Source organism: Acanthochromis polyacanthus, chromosome 19 (assembly GCF_021347895.1).
Source record: "Acanthochromis polyacanthus isolate Apoly-LR-REF ecotype Palm Island chromosome 19, KAUST_Apoly_ChrSc, whole genome shotgun sequence".
Taxonomy (NCBI): domain Eukaryota; kingdom Metazoa; phylum Chordata; class Actinopteri; family Pomacentridae; genus Acanthochromis; species Acanthochromis polyacanthus.
In genome coordinates, this window is record NC_067131.1 from 28,815,080 (window position 1) to 28,833,671 (window position 18,592).

The 18,592-nt window shown below is 42.3% G+C and overlaps 2 protein-coding genes across 2 annotated transcripts; both read right to left on the minus strand.

The window, feature by feature from the left end:
• Positions 1-136: 136 nt before the first annotated feature.
• On the minus strand, positions 137-16,208 carry fads6 (fatty acid desaturase 6). Its single transcript, XM_022211854.2, has 6 exons — positions 15,623-16,208; positions 10,872-11,038; positions 9,474-9,654; positions 9,133-9,320; positions 2,022-2,201; positions 137-635 (listed from the first exon to the last, which is right to left on the minus strand). Exons 1-6 carry the CDS (start codon positions 15,831-15,833, stop codon positions 486-488), a joined length of 1,077 nt encoding a protein of 358 aa, XP_022067546.2. The 5' UTR covers positions 15,834-16,208; the 3' UTR covers positions 137-485.
• Positions 5,396-6,972, minus strand: LOC127531147 (uncharacterized). Its single transcript, XM_051939834.1, has 2 exons — positions 6,843-6,972; positions 5,396-6,765 (listed from the first exon to the last, which is right to left on the minus strand). The coding sequence occupies exon 2, from the start codon at positions 6,695-6,697 to the stop codon at positions 5,396-5,398; it is 1,302 nt and encodes a 433-aa protein (XP_051795794.1). The 5' UTR covers positions 6,698-6,765; positions 6,843-6,972.
• Positions 16,209-18,592: the final 2,384 nt, after the last annotated feature.

The following is an 18,592-nucleotide window of genomic DNA, read 5'->3' on the forward strand; positions in this document are numbered from 1 at the left end:
GATTTTTTGTGAATGATCTTAAAGAAATATTTTTAACATTTCTTTTTTTCCACCATAAAGTGCTCAAAGATTTCCCAAAATGTTAAAAATGTGGACATCAGAAGTTTCACTGTGAAAATTATTATTTTTTTCCACATTTTCAAACTTTAAAACGGGTTAATTTTGACCCGCAGGACGACACGAGGGTTAAACTCTGAATCTTACTGCAGGTTAATAGTAAATCAGCAGGGAGAAGCTTCAGTAAACCTGGTTGTATTTGCTTCATGAGACAGACCCCAGGTCAGTTCAAGTGCTCCCAATGATCACAATCAGCTCAGTGGTTGGTGCATCTTTGTGTTAAATCGTCTCTAGAAGTGCAGGATATTCATTAATTCATCGGAACGCTGATTCAGTCTGTTCTGTGTGTCCGAGGCTCAAACCTGAACTCCGGAGGCTGAAACGTTTGTGCTTCAGAGTCCAAACGGTTTCTTCCTCCTCCTCTTTCGTCACTGGACGCCGACCAGCTCGGTGATGGGCGGAGCGAACACCATGAGCTCCTGGTACCTGTTGAAGAAGAGCTGCAGCCTGGACAGGTAGCCGTCCTCCTGGTAGGGAAGCTGCTTCTCCGTCAGGTACTTGGACACGACGGGCTTCACCTGGACGACAGAAACACAAGGGACGGATTCACAGTCTGATGGGTTTGTAAGGAAATAAAATGTTTACATCAGGAACCATCTCTGTTTATATGGAGCTGGAATAATAGTAATGAACTCTATTTCTATACCAGATTATATAACTGGAGCTACAAAACATTAAAATACCAAAGCATTAGAAAAAAACAACAAAAGTTTAAAGAAGACAATAAACAACAATAAAGACAGCCCAGCATTAAAACAAAGCATCAGAAAAGGAATAAAATGTAAAAAAAAAGCTTTTATTCTGCTCTTAGTGCATTATTTCCACGACACATAAAACATTTTAATGTTTGTATATTCTTATTTCACACAGGATATTTTTATTCAGAGTGTATATTATATTTATTGTGTATTTTACAATTAAATATTTTTCTTTCAGTCATTTTGCATTTTAGATTTCTTTATTGTGCATTTTAGATTTTTATTCTTAAGGATTTATTTTCTTTTATTTTGTACATTTCTTCTGGTGCATTCTGCATTTCCCATACTTATTCTGCATTTATATTTTTTCTTATTTTGTATTTTTCTCCTTGTGCATTTTTGATTTTTCTTATTCTGCATTTTAGATTTTTTCTTATTTAAAAATTTTCTTCTTCTGCATTTTGCGTTTTAGCTTTTATGACTCTTTATATTTACTTGCTGCACACCACATTGCACATACACTTTCTGGATGGATGAAGTTTGTCTTGAAAAAGCTCAAAAAAATCACAAATGTAACATCTGAGAAACCCCAGTAAAGTTCATTATTATCCCCGCCTCCACGAAGTGGAAAAGGGGGATATAGGTTTGGCCTCCCTCCGTCCGTCCGACATGAAGGGGACAGCTTTTCTCGGAAACTATTACAGCTGGGATTACGAACTTTAGTGTGTAGTTTCACATCATGGACACCTTGATCAAGTTCGAAAATGAGACCTGTGTGATAATATTTAACAGAGTTATAGCCCTTGATCACTATTTTGGATATAGACTCATAGACATCACATGTGGCGGGGGATATTGATGACCATGTCGTCTTGTTATCATTATTATGACCACATTCATGTCTGTTTCCAGTAAAGACTTTGTAAGTTTACATTTTTCATCATTAAATGTTGGTATTAGCAGTTTATTTATATCTAATAATCCCACTGAGGATCCTCGCTGCTCTTTCTGGGAATAAACAAATGACTCAATCACTATCTGTGGCTCTGACATGTTTACATGAGGAGGTCAGCTGAGGTTTTAACATCATTCTTTCCTTCTGTGTTTTCGTTAAATCAAACTTTCCTCCAGCAGCACAAGGAGCTGAACACTGAGTAGAACCTGACAACACGAAGTTATTCACGGTCTGGACTTGAGAAACCTCACCTTCAGACACATGTTGTCGGACAGGAAGGGGAAGAGGTGATGCTCCACGTGGCAGTTGATCAGCGAGTGTCCGAACATCCAGTCCAGCAGCGGGTTACGAGGAAGGTTCAGGACTCCGTGGGTCATCTGGTAAATCCTCTTGGGACGGCGAGTCGGAGAAAACATCGGCAAACCGATGTGCTGCGATAAGAGGAAGATCTAATTAGCTTCTGTCACATAATAATCACACGTTATAAATGCAGGACTGTAGTTTATTTTTGTATCGGGGCGGATACAGACTAATTTTAGTGGGAGGGCACAGGGGGGTACAACAGAAAAGCTGTGAGAAAAAATGAAAGCTGCAACCAACCTCTCGCTTTTACAAAGTATTTTCATGTTTTTTTTGGCTCTTTAACCCAATAGGAAAGCTGTATATGACCTTTTCATTTTGGACTGCTAACATTAAATTATGATGGATTTGTTTCCTTGTTTATGTGAATTACAGCATCATCAGCTGCAGCATCTACCTGTAAAGTAAAACTGGTAAGCTCAACGACAGAATCCTGAGGGCAGTTAAGTGACAAATATTGTGCAAGAACAGCACTATATGCAACCCTGTCAATTTCCACTTCTTAGAATGTTTACTGACAATTATCACAGCAGAAGATCCAGCTGATTGAGTGCGGCGACGCCCCCCTCAGGCGGCCTTCAGTTCTTTAGGCGCTGGCTTGCTAGCCTAGCTGCGCTAGACCAATGTTCTGAAGACACAAGGGTCTAGGCACACTCGACAGGGAGGGAGGCGAGCTAAAAGGTTGTCTATCAAATCACTCTGCAGCAATTGGGTAGGTATACAACCAATCAGCGCAACGAATAGGCTCCTAGAGCGCCGGAAATCAGAGGATGCGGTAGTTCGGTGAAGCCTTATTTATACAGTCAATGGGAGAAGCTCAAGTACACACGTGGACAAAATTGTTGGTACCCCTCAGTTAAAGAAGGAAAAACCCACAATTCTCACTGAAATCACTTGAAACTCACAAAAGTAACAATAAATAAAAATTTATTGAAAATTAAATAATCAAAATCAGCCATCACTTTTGAATTGTTGATTAACATAATTATTTAAAAAAACAAACTAATGAAATAGGGCTGGACAAAAATGATGGTACCTCTATAAAAGATTGAAAACTATTTGACCAGAGTGACATGATTAACTCAGGTGTGTCATTTAATTGACATCACAGGTGTTTCCAAACTCATAATCAGTCAGTCTGCCTATTTAAAGGGAGACAAGTAGTCACCCTGCTGTTTGGTGAAAAGGTGTGTACCACACTGAACATGGACAACAGAAAGCCAAGGAGAGAATTGTCCCAGGACATCCGAAAAAAAAATTCTAAACAAGTATATTATAGACAATTATAGACAGGTATAGAAGCCATTTCTCGCGCATCCTCACGTATGGAGGCCATCAGCGCAGACTCCTCAACGTCAGATTCGCTCGGTGAGCCCACAGAAGGCCCATCAGCCGAGCCAGAGGGGGAGAGGTATCTCGAGGCAGCGTCAGCAGCACAATTGCTCTTGCCAGGAAGGTGCGCGATGTCAAACCGCCATGGGAGGGTGCGCTGTTTGAGTCTAAAGAGACGAGAGTTGGAGATCTCGTCCAGCGTGCGGTCGCCAAATATCTTCACCAGGGGCCTGTGGTCGGTAACAACGACAAGGTCATCGCATCCCTGCGTGAAGTATTTAGTCTGCTCCAGACCCCAGGCCACAGCCAGGGCCTCCCCCTCAATAGCAGCGTAGCGCTGCTCAGCCGGGGACAGGAAGCGGGAGCCAGCGAGAGTGATCTTCCATCCACCCGGGCAGCAATCTGGGAGCCCAGTGCCGCAGTTACAGTGCTGCTGGAGCAAAAAATACCCAATCCCACGCCTGGACCAATCCGGACGGAGGCAGGTTCGCTGCTGCATGTCAAATATCTCCACGCCCTCATGGATGGCTTCGACTATGGCACGCTTGGACGCCTGAAACGCAGACTCCAGATCAGGGGACCAGGAGAACTGGCAGCGCGGGCTAAGAAAGAGCTTAAATGGCGCCATTATGTCCCGCAGCTGCGCGTAGTTGGCGACCTGGTTGACAAGGCCGAACCAGCTTCTGATGTCTGTCGTGGACACAGGGGACCAGGAGAACTGGCAGCACGGGCTAAGAAAGGGCTTAAATGGCGCCATTATGTCCCGCAGCTGCGCGTAGTTGGCGACCTGGTTGACAAGGCCGAACCAGCTTCTGATGTCTGTCGTGGACACAGGGGAGGGGAAATCCCGAATTGCGTCCAGGTACTTAGGCAGAGGTTCAATGGTGGTGTCCGAGACCCTAAAGCCTGCAAAGTCAACCGCCCTTTCCGCAAACTGAAATTTGTCCGGGTTCAGCACAATACCAGCTCGGCCGACCCGGGTGAGGAAGTCAATAGTCCTCCACCAGTGCTGCTCTAGGTCAGTGTCATAGTGGACAGTGTCATCAACGCATCGCTCCTTACGCTCAAAATCTGAGATGATAGCGTCAAAGCGGCGGTTGTAGCCGTCCCCGGAGGACAGAAAACCCTGTGGCGCCCGGGTGTAACGCCAACGGCCAAAAGGTGTAATAAACGTGGTGAGGTGTCTATCTGCCTCACGCAAGGGCACACTATGGTACCCATTCCAAGCATCAGTAACGGTCTTCCAGGTCCCCTTCGGAACACGGCATGCCAGGTGGAATGGCGATTCAGAGGCGAACGTCTCACGCTGGCAGAATTTGTTGAGGGGGGAGAGATCCACAGTCCTCCGGGGTGAACCGTCATGTTTACGAGTGACCACCATACGGTGACACCACGTCACAGGTTCACCGTAAGGAACACGCTCTATCACACCAAGGGCCTCGTCTCTAATTAGGTCATCATAGACCCTCTGCTGCCAGTGCAGGGGCAAGGTGGCCGCTGTATGGCAGGTCCGTGGCACTGCAGCAGGGTCCACATGGATCTCTATAGGAGGCCCGTCCATGCATGGTAACGCCCGGTGGGGGCAGGTGTTAAACGTGGATGAGGCATACCTGTCAAGCAGCCAAGCCTTCATCCGATGATTGTTGTCTGGCACGCAAGGGAAAGGCAGCTCAGCAGGGTGGGCCGGGGGGGTCGTGCGCAGGGGGCACGGGCACCTGGCCACAAAGGTATTAGGTGAGCCCCTGCAACCATCAGCGGTTCCCAATGAGCCAAGAGAAGGGGACACAGCAGGAGTGCGCTGGGCGCCTGACGTGCTTCCACTCACGAGCCCCCCCAACAATTGCCGAGGGGAAACCAGCTGGTAAGAGGCCGAGGGAAAGCAAAGTCTCATAAGAGAGGTACATGGTGTTCACCGAGCTGCTCACATAAATCATCATCCTGTGAAAAGCCACACCTGTGGAACTCCTCCAAAGACCAAAGGTCCGACTGGGCACCAGTATCTGCAATGGCAGACACAGTCGTCCCGCTGGGGGCGTGGGGCGCCAGCACCACCTCCAGGTCTCACCGAACCATCAACAGAAATCTGAATCGAAACCCGGGGGTGCTCCTTCATCCGAGCGCGTCGCCACTCCCCCTTAGTAAAGATATGGTGTGGGAGCCTAGCGGGCCCAGTCATGGCACCTGAGGGTGTCAGGGTGCTATGCTGGTGTTGGCCCTCGTGACGACCCCTACGTCTACGGCGACCGGAGCCAGAGTCGACCAGGGATATCTGGGCGATCGGCCCAGCACTCACAGCGGCCTGTTGACCATCCGGAGCCGGCTGCCGCCGTCTCCCCCTCCTGTGCGCCCTGAAACAGTCCAAACACACCTGGTGGGGCTTCGAATTCCACCCACGGGGCCCCTCAGTAAACACATTAAAAATCCCCTTGCAGTCACGGCAAGCCGCCCGCTGAGACATATTGACGTCAGCAGAGGGAGGGGCAGTGCTCGCCCGTGCGCCGGTCTGGCGCCGGAAAGATGATACTGCTGACAGAGAGGAGGGCGGTAGAGCGTTCCGGGCAATTTCTCTGTTTTCTACCAGGGCGATCACCTCATTCACCGTCTTATTCAGCACATCAGGAAAACCAAGAGTCTCTCGGCGGATATCAGTGTCATAAATGCCATTAATAAGAACGTCACGAACAATGTGGTCACTGTAATCCACGTCTCTACCGCACACACACGCAGTGTGGAAGGCGCACGTCTCCGCTTTGCCGCGCACCCTGGCTGCAAAGGCGCGAAACGTCTCCTCCCGTTCCTGGTGCAGCTGGAGCAGCTCGGTGCGCAGAACGCACGCAGCCACGGGGATGACCGCCAGCGAGCGCATGGCGGAGAGGAGGGCCGCCGCAGGTCCGGTCGCAGCATCCGGGTTGGTCTGAAGAAGGCTGTCACCGAGGTCCGGCCCGGCGCATTGGAACAGCTGGAAAGGGGCCTGGGCGTCCGTGATGCCCGATCCCGCGCAGAACACTTCCCAGCGGCGCGTGAACAGGTTCCACTCCTCGATGGACACGCCGACATCAACCGTGGGGCGCTCTAGCTTCGGACCCGCGGGAGACGATGCCTGGGGTGGCGTGGCCGGGACGGGCAGAGGCTGATGAGCCAGCCCGTGGTTCGACAGCAGGGCGATGGCGAGAGCTTCGGACACATCGGCGGAGACAAACGCGCAGCCGGGGACGGAGCACTGTACCACCACCATGGTTTCTTCATGAAGAAACACGCTTCTCGATGTCAGACAGATGTTTTAATGACAACGATGAAGAAACCCTAAAACGATACAGAGGCAGAAACGTAAGCTAAAGCCTTCACTTTCCTCATAACAGGGATAATAGAGAGTCACTTACATGTAACGGGCAGAACAGCTCAGTACATCCACTCCAGCATGAACAACAATGAATGAGCGATAATCCCGCCAACAGCGGGTTCTTATTCTCTCAATACCACCTGACCTGGCATAACCAGAGGCCCCTAACGGCCGGTGGTGATCTCTGCACTAATGGATAAAAAATTCATTCAAAAAATAATCCAATGGATTAAAAAATGCAATTTCATTAAATAATAATTAAATAATAAAAATAAAATTTCTCAAATACATATTCATATAAATAAATGCATAGCGAACAAATTTAAAAAATAATTAAATGAAAACAAAAAATTATACGACAAAAAATAAATAAAATAATGAGATAAAAGATAGAAGTACTGAATAAATAATTCACCCGGAAAGGTCGAGCTTCAGCGACTGAAAGTGGTGATTTATGGAAACAAAACCAAACATTTGGATCCAGTTGATTCAAATGTTCAAAAAAATATGATAATGACCACTTTTATTTTGTGTTACTTAATGTATTTGGAAGACGACATGAAGGTGATTTACTGACAGATGATTGGTTTGTTTGGTCAAATTAATTCCTCCAAATAAACCAAAACAAGTAGAGAACTGCTGCCACCGATTAAAATGACAAACTGAAGGAGCACAAAGTGTTCAGAGCACTTCTTCTCCAACTAGAATCAAAGGTCGTCCTCGGCTCTGGGTTCAGGTTAAAAAGACAGAACGTCGGCCAACAACAGCATCAGGAGACCTGAAGACCAGATCTTCAGTCCGACCCCCCCCACGGAGAACAAACACCGTCCAGGATCTGTGTTTCTAATCCACACTTTGATCAGAACAAAGACCCGCAGGACTCCATCTGGGAAAATCATGCATGAATTGTTCCTCTTTTTCCCGTTAGTTCGCTCTGATCGCCACACAAAGCTGCATTCAGCCCCAGTATCTCAAAAGGCCTTTTTTTTTACCCACCGGGTTCTGATGACCGTCTGAACCAAACTGTGAGAACCAAACACGTGTAAAATATTTCATGAGCTGTCAGAGAAAAGTGGAGCTAGAAATCCAAACAACGTCGAGAAAATATGTGGAAAATGTTGGAGCTGGATCAGTTTGACTCAAAAAAGACTCGATATTTGTCACACTTCACATTTCTTCGTTATGAGGTCAAGTTTAACCTAAAATATCTCAGCGTTCTGATATAAAGCCTCGTCGAGGAGTTTAACAGATCACAGCCCATGACTGTTTTTTATTAACGTTATTTAACTTTTTCCATCTTCTTCTTACAACTTCTACTTCTTTACATCCTCTCTCTTCTGCCATTATGGAGGATTTCCAATTATTTAAACAGGGCACTAGTGCTGATCGATTACTTCAGTACCAATATGTGGTATAGTACAAGACACAAAGGATGCTGAAATAATCTAACACTTACACAAAAAGGCACAAAAATGTCACAAAAGAATGCTTAAATAACTAAAAAATGACAAAAAGACACAAAGGGGTGCTTAAATAAAAAAATGACACAAAAAGACACAAAAATGATGCAAAGGGATGCATAAGTACCACAAAAATGACAAAACAATGCAAAATGATAAAAATGACACAAAAATATGCTCAAATAACTGAAAAAATGACACAAAGGGCACAAAATAATGCTAAAATAACAAAAAATTAAAGATAAAAAGACACAAAAGAATGCTTAAATAAGTAAAAAAAAATGACAAAAAGACACAAAGTAGTGCTTAAATAACACAAAAATGACACAAAAGACACAAAAATGATGCAAAAGGATGCATAAATACCACAAAAATGACAAAAAAGGCAAAATGATAAAAAAGACACAAAAGGAAAAGTAACTGAAAAAATGACACAAAAAGACCATAAATGATGCTAAAATAACATAAAAATGACACAAAAACCCAGAAAAATGACACAAAAGAACACTAAAACAAACACAAAAACGACAAAAAGACGCAAAATGACACAAAAAGACACAAGTCCAACGAGTCCAACGATGGATTAAACCTCCTGTTTGTGTGACGAGTTTGAAGCTTGATATTCCATTAAACATCAGCCGTTTCAGCTACAATAGTCATTTACCACATTAACAATGTCTACACTGGATTTATCATTCATTTAATGTGATCTTCACTGAAAAAAAAGATTTTCTTTCAAAAATAAGGACATTTCTAAGTGACTCCAAACTTTTGAATGGCAGTGTGTTTTGTTTTCACGACTTTAAGGCCTTTTTGTTGAAGAAAAGTAAAGTGAATTGTGTGTTTTTCATTCTCTGCAGACGTTCTCACCTGGAAGATGTTGACGTGGATGTAGGGAACGGAGAACATGGCCCTGCAGACCAGCATGCAGAGCAGAGCGCTGAGCGGCGACGTGAAGCCAGAGACGTTGATCAGCAGCCAGTACTGGGAATACAGGCCCAGCGTTACCATGGCGACGGTCCTCAACACCAGCACCGCCGAGTGACCCCTGAGGTGAGCTGCAGAAACAGCAGACAATCGGAAAGCTTCACACAGGTGAGAATAAACTCACACCGAGGCGACCAGACGAGCTCGCACCGACGCTCCAAGAGGATCAGAAAGTGTCTCGACTTTATGCCGATTATCGCGTTCGACGCCGAAATATTTCCTACCGAGGGCGACCAGCGGGGTGATGATGGGGACGGCCAGCGGGGCGACAAACAGGTAGATGGACCGAGGCAGGAAAGGCACCTTCCAGACGCTGGAGTCGCCCAGGCCGATGACGTTGGTGTGAGCGTGGTGCATCTTGATGTGACCCTTAACGCCGGCCGGAGCCGAGAACGAGCCGCAGACCTGAGAGGACAAAAAACAAAACCTGAGGAGATCAATAATCCAGCAGGGAAATCAATACCGATAGAACTACACGCTGTTAGTGTTTGCTTTGGTTAGCAGCCAGCAGGACGGAACAGGAGGTTACTGGGACTGTTTGTTTTCTCTGAGAGTGGATAAAAACTCACAGGTGAGTTCACAAGTTCATCTTCCTGCTGCACAGTTTATCAAAGTAAACTTTAATAACCTGCTGCTTTATCTGGAAACTGTTTCAAAGGTCAGACTCAGGTAGGAAAGTATTTTATTGAATTTTAATGACACTCTGAGTCTGATTCAGTCACAACTAGAGTTTATAACCAGCTGCTTTAAAAAGACACTGGAAGAAATTAATGCTTTCAACTGTTTTTTTTTTAAGCAAATTACTGTTATTTTCTAGCCTAGCCACGCTAGACCCAGGTCTGAAGACACAAGGGTCTAGGAACTCTCGACAGGGAGGGAGGCGGGCTAAAAGGTTGTCGTCAAATCACTCTGCAGCAATTGGGTAGGTATACAACCAATCAGCGCAACGAATAGGCTGATGTAGTTCCTGGAGCGCCAGAAATCAGAGGATGCGGTAGTTCGGTGATCAGTCAAGCACTGCCTGTCATCACAAATACACCATCCATTCCCCACTGTGCAGCACGGTGGTGGCAATATCATGATATAAAGCATGGTGGTGGCAGCATCATGATGTGAAGCATGGTGGTGGCAGCATCATGATGTGAAGCATGGTGGTGGTAGTATCATGACGTGAAGCATGGTGGTGGCAGTATCATGATATAAAGCATGGTGGTGGCAGTATCATGATGTGAAGCATGGTGGTGGCAGCATCATGACGTGAAGCATGGTGGTGGCAGTATCATGATATAAAGCATGGTGGTGGCAGTATCATGATGTGAAGCATGGTGGTGGCAGCATCATACCATTTCCACATCTGCAGCTACAGATCTACAGATGTTACTGTAGCATATGAGACCCCTTTCAAACATAGGGCACGTCCCATACACCCCCATGATGTCGATGCTGTCAGGCAACACCCTCAGGAACTTCTTGACTCAGGGATCATACGAGAATCTGAATCCCCATTTGCTTCCCCCATCGTCGTTGTCCGGAAGAAGAATGGTTCTGTTCGTCTTTACATTACATTAATACCTCTCTCCAGGTATTTACAGACAATCTCAGTTAATTCCTGCAGATCTCACCTCGATGAAGAAGACGGCCCAGAACTTGGCCCAGGCCTGAGACTCGCTCAGTGCCCCATGGCTGGCCAGGTGAGTCCCTTTGACGGTGATGATGCCGTGAGCCACGCCCATCAGCAGCATGCCCGCCGAAAACCACAGGAAGTGGGAGGAGCCAAGTAACAAGAAGGCTGCAAGACAGAAAGCAGAGAATATCTATCACTGTTATAACGTACAGGTAAATGTAAGAAGGTAAGAACACTACAGGTATTCAGTCTTTCTCTCCATTTACTTTACAATACTTCTACTTCTTCGTCATATGTCAGGATCTATGAGGTCCCTTTACAACCCTTGTACATGTTCTATTATTTTGCAGAAATCTGCAGGATGTTACTACTTTCTACGATAGCATCTCTCAGCAGCATCCTGCACAAGAATGCAAATTAGCACGTACGGCTAACTTAGCTTGTTAAGTTTTTCTAACAAAGACCCTATGATCACTATTTTACATTCACAGGGGATCAAACTGTACAAAGCAAAAGCAACATTTCATATTGATGTTGATATTTTGGTTTTTTTCTCAGCCTTTGGGAGCATTTTAGCGTCTTTTAGCTCACCGTTTTCGTACAAATACTGAGGCACAACTTGGAAAACAAGTTAAATGTGCTTTATATAGAAGACTGTTTTATTCAAAAGGCTTTGAGGGTTCTTTTAAACAAACTTAAAGTTTGACGTACTTCTGTGGTAGTTTTCTTTAAGGTGATGGTGACAGACTTGCTTGATTTTACAAAGGAAAACGACTTTTGTTGCACAAAACACAATAAAAAGACCAGAAATTTAATAAACCATGATGTGAAGCATGGTGGTGGCAGTATCATGGTGGTGAAGATTTTTTTTTATATTATTGTAACATTTGCAGATGTTACAATAATAGGTCTCTCCAGAAAACGAATTTTGTTGCAATAAGCACAGTAAAATGACCAGAAATGAAATTAACCAGATTAAAAAGGAGACTGTCTGTCCTCTCATGAAAAACAACTATATTCATCATTTGCAGCAACTTCTTACAACCTAGACTGATGTTTTACTCTTCAGCACCCTCTAATGTGGCAGCAGCAAATAAGAATGTCAGGTTAGGTAGTTATGTAGGTTGTGGTCGATGGACGGGTCGATAAAACACTGAACTTTAACACTGCTGCCTCATCACCTGTTTATCACTGTAACCTTGACATTGACGGTCTTCTAACCTTTAACCAACAAATCAGTCAAACTTTATCTATACAGCACAATTCATACAAGGGCCTCACATGTACTGGAAGGTGAAAAAAAACACCATTAAACTGAGGTAACACACAAAAAATGACATAAAATAAATGTGAAGAAAGTGGTATCAAAAATACATGTATTTAAAAATTCTGGTGTTATATCAATCTATTTCATATTTTCAGTAATTTATTGTACTTTTATCGTATTGTTTTTCTAACTTTGGCAAATTAATTGAACAATACAACAGTAAACAGCTCCGGAAAGACAAATGATGTGTCTTTGTAGTGAACGGGTTCAATGTGGACTTCAGCTGACCTCATCGTAACGTACTGTTGGGTTGAACACTAATCTGAGCCGCCATGACGGGCAGAAGATCAGGTGAAGGAAGGAAACCTGAACCTCTGCTTGTATCTGACACCGTGTCATCTCTGTATGCTGGTTTTATTTACATTTATCTGCAGCTTCTACAGTTTTTATCTGTATTCAATGATCTAAACCACCTGGTTAAACACATATGAAGTCAGATCTGAACTTTTCAACTTTAATAACTTCCTCGGCTGGTTTTAGGTAACATGTTCTCGTCCTAACCCCATAGAGCTGCTAATATGATGCACCTCCTGTTTCAAAGCAGCCTATCTGGAGGTGATAAGTCTCCTTACTACAAGACAGACGCCTCCTCGGCTTCACTCTGCAGCTGAATCCAACTCAGGAAAGAAAATATACAGAATACATCCCCTTTACACCCCACAAGTTCTATCCTTTTCCACAGTGTAAGCCAGGGGCATCAAACATGTGGCCCATGAGCCAAACCAGCTCTTCAGAGGTCCCCATCTGGCTGTAATGACTTTGTAAAGTGTAAAAATTACAGAGGAGACATTAACTGCAGATTGCAAATTCATAATAATTTCTAGACCATCACAAATGGTTTTGATCATAAAGCAAAATACTAGATTGCTCATTGTTCTTGCAAAGATCTGTTTCTGCTGCTGACAGTGTAAATGAGAAACCAGGTGTCCTGTGGTGAAGAGGAAAGCTGTCGGACCGACGATCAAATGACACGAGTCACAATAAACTGCAGTCCTAATTGAGGTCAGTAGCTGACCAGCAGTGACCCACATAAAACCAGACCATGAATGTGTAAACAGGACGGAGGGCCAACGGTAAAGAACTTGTTTACAAGAGCTGCAGCTGATGATCACTGCTGATTATTCCATCAATTATCATAAAGATCAGTTGGTTGGTCAATAAATGGTTAGACGGTAGCGAAAAATGTTGATCGGTGTTTCCCAAGATGACAAATGTCTTGTTTAGTCCATAAATACTGATTTTACCGTCAAATAGTCAGAAAGAAATCAGAAAATATTCAAATTTAACAAGCTGCAATCAGAGAATTTTTGTGTGTTTGTATAAAAAGTAGGGCTGGGACTTTAACGTGTTAATTTTGATTGATTAATTACAGAAAAAAGGTTTGACACAGGACACATTTTTCCAAAGTTAGACTTTACAAACTACCGATATGTGTGACAGCTGCTGATCATGTGCACATGTTCTTCTCCTGTCCAAAGCTGGCTCCATTCTGGTCCTGTTTTTATGACTATCCAGAGCTCTCAGTAGACCCGTGGTTCCAGCCCTTTATCTCTGGTGTTGGTGTGCCTGAGGACTTTGCTTTTTCCTCTCTTGTGGTACGCAGATGAATCTTACTTCACTGAAAAAAACAAAAACCTCCATTTTTTTAAAGATCTAATGTCCTTCATTCATTTAGAGAAGTATTCAGTATTCACAGGAGTTCAGATAGTTTCCATCAGATTTGGAGCCCTTCTCTGTCCTTAGTCAACACGATGTCATCTTTGGTAGACAGTTTCACAGAGCAGCATGTTAACAGGTTATACAGACCAACTTACACTGTAATCCTTTTCAATACCTAGGTTTACATATTATTAGTATAATTTATTGTATTTTCACTGGTTTAACTTTATTTGTGTTTACATATTTGTTGTCTATAAGTTTCTTCATCTATATGTGTGTGTGTGTGTGTATATTGCTTGAGATGTTTTTGTGTTGTAAAAAAAACCCACATAATTGGGTTGGTGAAGGAAGGTGTGATCCTTGAGGAGAATGTATGCAACACTGAAAACCCAATAAAAATACATGGGAAAGAAAAAAAAAACAATCAGAAAAAATAACACCTTCGTCAGTTCCATAATTTCTGGCACACTGCTAACGCAAAAGAAAACTCCAGCCCAGTAGGTGGCGGTAACGAACCTAAAGTCTGTTAATCAGCTATGAAGAAGATACACAGGACCCACTGAGTGAAGTCAAGAAAGTTTGGTGAACATTGAAGGAAGACGAGACGCATTGAGCTTGTTGTTCAGAAAGTTTTCTGATAAAAATCTTCCTGATGGCAGCTTGGATAAAAGCGTGGTCGTGTGTAAATTGTGCAACAAAGAGTTTTCTGATCACCTCAATGGAAAACATGTTGCTGTTAGCACCTGAGCTAACGTTAGCTACGACAGTCCTGCTAACAGCATAGCCATCCCATAATAGACCACTTTAGAAGACATTGAAGATGCTCCAGTTTACAAAAAGTCCTAAAATATTGAATATAATTACTATAATACATACTACAGGGCAACAAATAATTCAAAATAACAATAAATACATTAAAAACAACTGCAAAAAGACACAACACTGGTGGAGAAAGACACAAAACAGACAGAAAAGAACCACAAAATGACTACAAAGACACACAAATACACATAAAATGACAACAAATAGCTACAAAAGTACATAAAATAACAGATATATGAGAAATGACTACAAACGTGTAAATATTATAAAGAGACACACAAAGACACAAGAGGAAGACACAAAATCATCACAAAATAACAATAAAAAACTTAAAATAGACAGAAAACAACCACAAAATGACAACAAAGAGACACAAAATAAACATGAAAAAAGAAAACAACTACCGTTATAAAACAACCACAGAGGCACAAAATTAATAAAACAGAAAAAAGAGACAAACAATGACCACAAAATAACAACAAAGTCACTGAAACAATCACAAAGATGCACAACAACACACAAAATGACTGCAAATAGACACAAAAACACAATAAATATGTGAAAAATGACTGCAAAGAGACACAAAACAATGATAAACAAAGACAGAAAACAACCTAAAGACACAGTATTTAAAAAAACAACTCCACAGACACAAAACGATCACAAAAAGACATAAAACGACCACAAAGAGACACAAATGAACAATGAATTAATGAAAAAACACTTTTAATAAACAAAAAAGGAACACAAAGAGACAAAACAACAACAAAGAGATGCAATAAAAACGGTCATAAAATAGCTGCTGATCCATTTTTCTGTTTCTGACTAATCAATGAATGGACTAATATTTGCACTAAACATGATTATTGATCTACTTTCTGTCTTCTTTTCTTTTCTAACAGCGACCGGACTAAAAGTGACTGAATGAAGCTTTCTCTCACCGGGCGGCAGGCTGACGAACGCTGCTGCCAGGATGCTGCAGTCGACTCCCCTCCTCTCCCACCAGCTGCTCTCCTTCACCGTCTTCTGGACCAGCCTGGTCAGCTCCATCATCAGGGTCTCCTCACCCTTCACCTCCGGCTCCCCCATCGTCCTCCTGCTCCTCTCCCCCGTCCCCCCGTCCTCCGTCCACTCCTCCGGGACGTCCTGCATGCCGCCGAGCTCAGAGCCAATGAGTCCTGAACGCTGCAGCCGGAGCACAAAGTCCGCCGGGCAAAGTCAGCATTGCAAAAGTCCTTCCAGGCGAGGAGGAGGAGGAAGGCCGGCCCCCTTTCTGCTGCTGCTGGACCTCCTCACCTCCGTCAGCTGACTCCCAGAGCAGGAATGTATTAAGATGTGAGGCTGCATCCAGAAACCTGCTGCTAGAACTCCCTCCTCTCTGGTGTCTCATGCATTGTGAATGTCTCTCTCCCCTCCTCTCTCTCCTCCTTTGTGTCGGCTGCTCTCTCTAACTCCCTCGTCCCCCCTCCTCCCCCCTCAGCTCGTAATCTTGGCAGACGTCCTGGGAAAGACGAGGCAGCGAGGAGGGACGGTTAACCCGGAGGTTTTTGCATCTGACAGGAGGAGGGGGAGAAGAAAAGATATGCAGGAAAGTGTGGAGGGGCTGTAAAAAATAATCTGTAAAATAATGTGGAAATCTGCTGGCAAGATGCCACGAAAACAAGTACAAACTGTGGAAATAACAGCAAATATCCATAAAATGATTAATTTTTTATTTGATTTACCATTTTCAAATTTTTAACAGAAATAATTGTGTCATTTAAATTTGTATACGAAATTATTTTATGTAGTTAGATGTGTAAATGTTTTACTAGATATTATCGGTAATTTTAAAAAACTGGTAAAAATCTGCAAAATAACAGATAAAATTATTTTCAAACAATCATATGAATATGTTTTTATTTATTAGTTAAATACTTATATTTTCTAATTTTAATACAGTAAAATGAGTCATTTTAAAGTCACATTTGCAAAAACTTAAGATTTTTGATATGGAAAATTTTTACAACTTGTGCACCAATTAGCGCTAAAATAATTTTTGCTGATTTAAATACAGTGAAAATTGATATTTTTTTTACAGTTTAATAAACTAATTTGAGCTTATAAAAATACAGTTAAAATATGCATCATTTTGCAATCATTTACAATAAAAAAGTCAAAATACAAAAATTATATACGTATATATAATAATGATATTTTTTGCTGATTTAAATACAGTTTTAAAAATGGGCATTTTTACAGGTTTAATAAATTAAATTTAGTTTATAAAAATACAGATTTTCAATGTGGCTATTATTCACAGTTTTGTGGTTATTTGACAGTTGACATGTAAATTTTATAAATATGTTTTTCATTTTTTTCTCAGTATTAAAAGGGAAAACAGGTAAAAACTGTCAAAAACCTAATTTTGTACAGTGCAGATGGGTGTGTTTGTGTGCTGGCGCAGGTGAGCGTTTATACGAGTTGCAAACGCATATCTGGTGTCAGAGCTCCTGTTTTTCTGGAGGGACGCCATGCCGGCTGCAGACACACCGAGGGTTTCTCCTCCACAGGATGGCAGATACTGCAGAGGGAACATCAGAGCAGCAGGCCGTCCCACAGCCTCGTCCTGGAGGTTTTACTGGAGCCAGAAAACAACTACAAAATGCATAAACTAGCAATAAATAGATTTAAAAAAAACAACCACAAAGAAATACCGAACGAATACAAGGAGACACAAAATGACTACAAAGACACACAAACAAACTATAAAATTATGAAAAATGACCACAAAAAGCCACAAAACAACCATAAAGAGACTCTAAACGACAGTAAGGAGACAGAAAGTAACAAATAGATGAAAAAAGGTCACAAACAGACACCAAACTAGTACAAGGAGACACAAACCTGCACGAAATAGATAAAAATTGACCACAAAACAAAAATGACTATGAAGAGACACAAACTGACATTAAGTAGATGAAAAACCACCCAAAAAAGACCCCAAAACCATTACAAAAATATGCAAAACAATCACAAAGAGACAAAAGCAACTTCAAAGAGGCATAAACCAACAATACATAGATTTAAAACCACCACAAATAGACACATAAAAAATAAAAAGAGACACAAAATGAGTGAAAATGGAGACAAAAAGTAGCAAGTAGATGAAAAACTGTGACACAAAACTAGTATGAGGAGACAAAAATACTACAAACCGAGACACAAACCTACACTAAATAGACTTAACAAACACCACAAACAGACTACAAAGAGACAAACCAATAATAAACAGATGGAAAAATGACCACAAAGAGACAAAAATCAACTACAAAGAGATACAAACTGACAACACATAGATAAAAAGCCAACAAAAATAAACACAATACCAGTATAAATACACACAAAACAAAAACAAAGGCGCATAAAACCACAACAGAGACATAAAACTAGTACAAATAATTATGAAAAAACCCACAAATAGAAAACTGTTTACCTTATATTAAATATGACGCATGAAACACTACAAAAAGCCTATTTCATTTATAGCTAGTTATTAGCTTGCTTAGTTATTAGCTAGTTATTAGCTTGCTTAGTTTGTAGATAGGTATTAGCCGGTTTCGTTTTTAGCTAGTTATTAGCCTGTTTCGTTTTATGCTAGTTATTAGCCTGTGTCGTTTTTAGCTAGTTATCAGCTTGCCTTCAACCTATCAACAACTCCAGACATTAAATTAATTATTCTCGACTGTTGTATCATAACATTTACCTACTGGTTAGACAAATTCAGCTCTGTTCCACAGTTCTCTTCAATTTAAAAAATCTGCTTTTCTCATACAGTTGTTGAATGTTAGCCACAGCTAGCTAGCTAATACAAGTTCTAGCAAAGTTTACAGCAGGATTTGGATAAAAACTGACGAGCTGCGTCTTGTTCA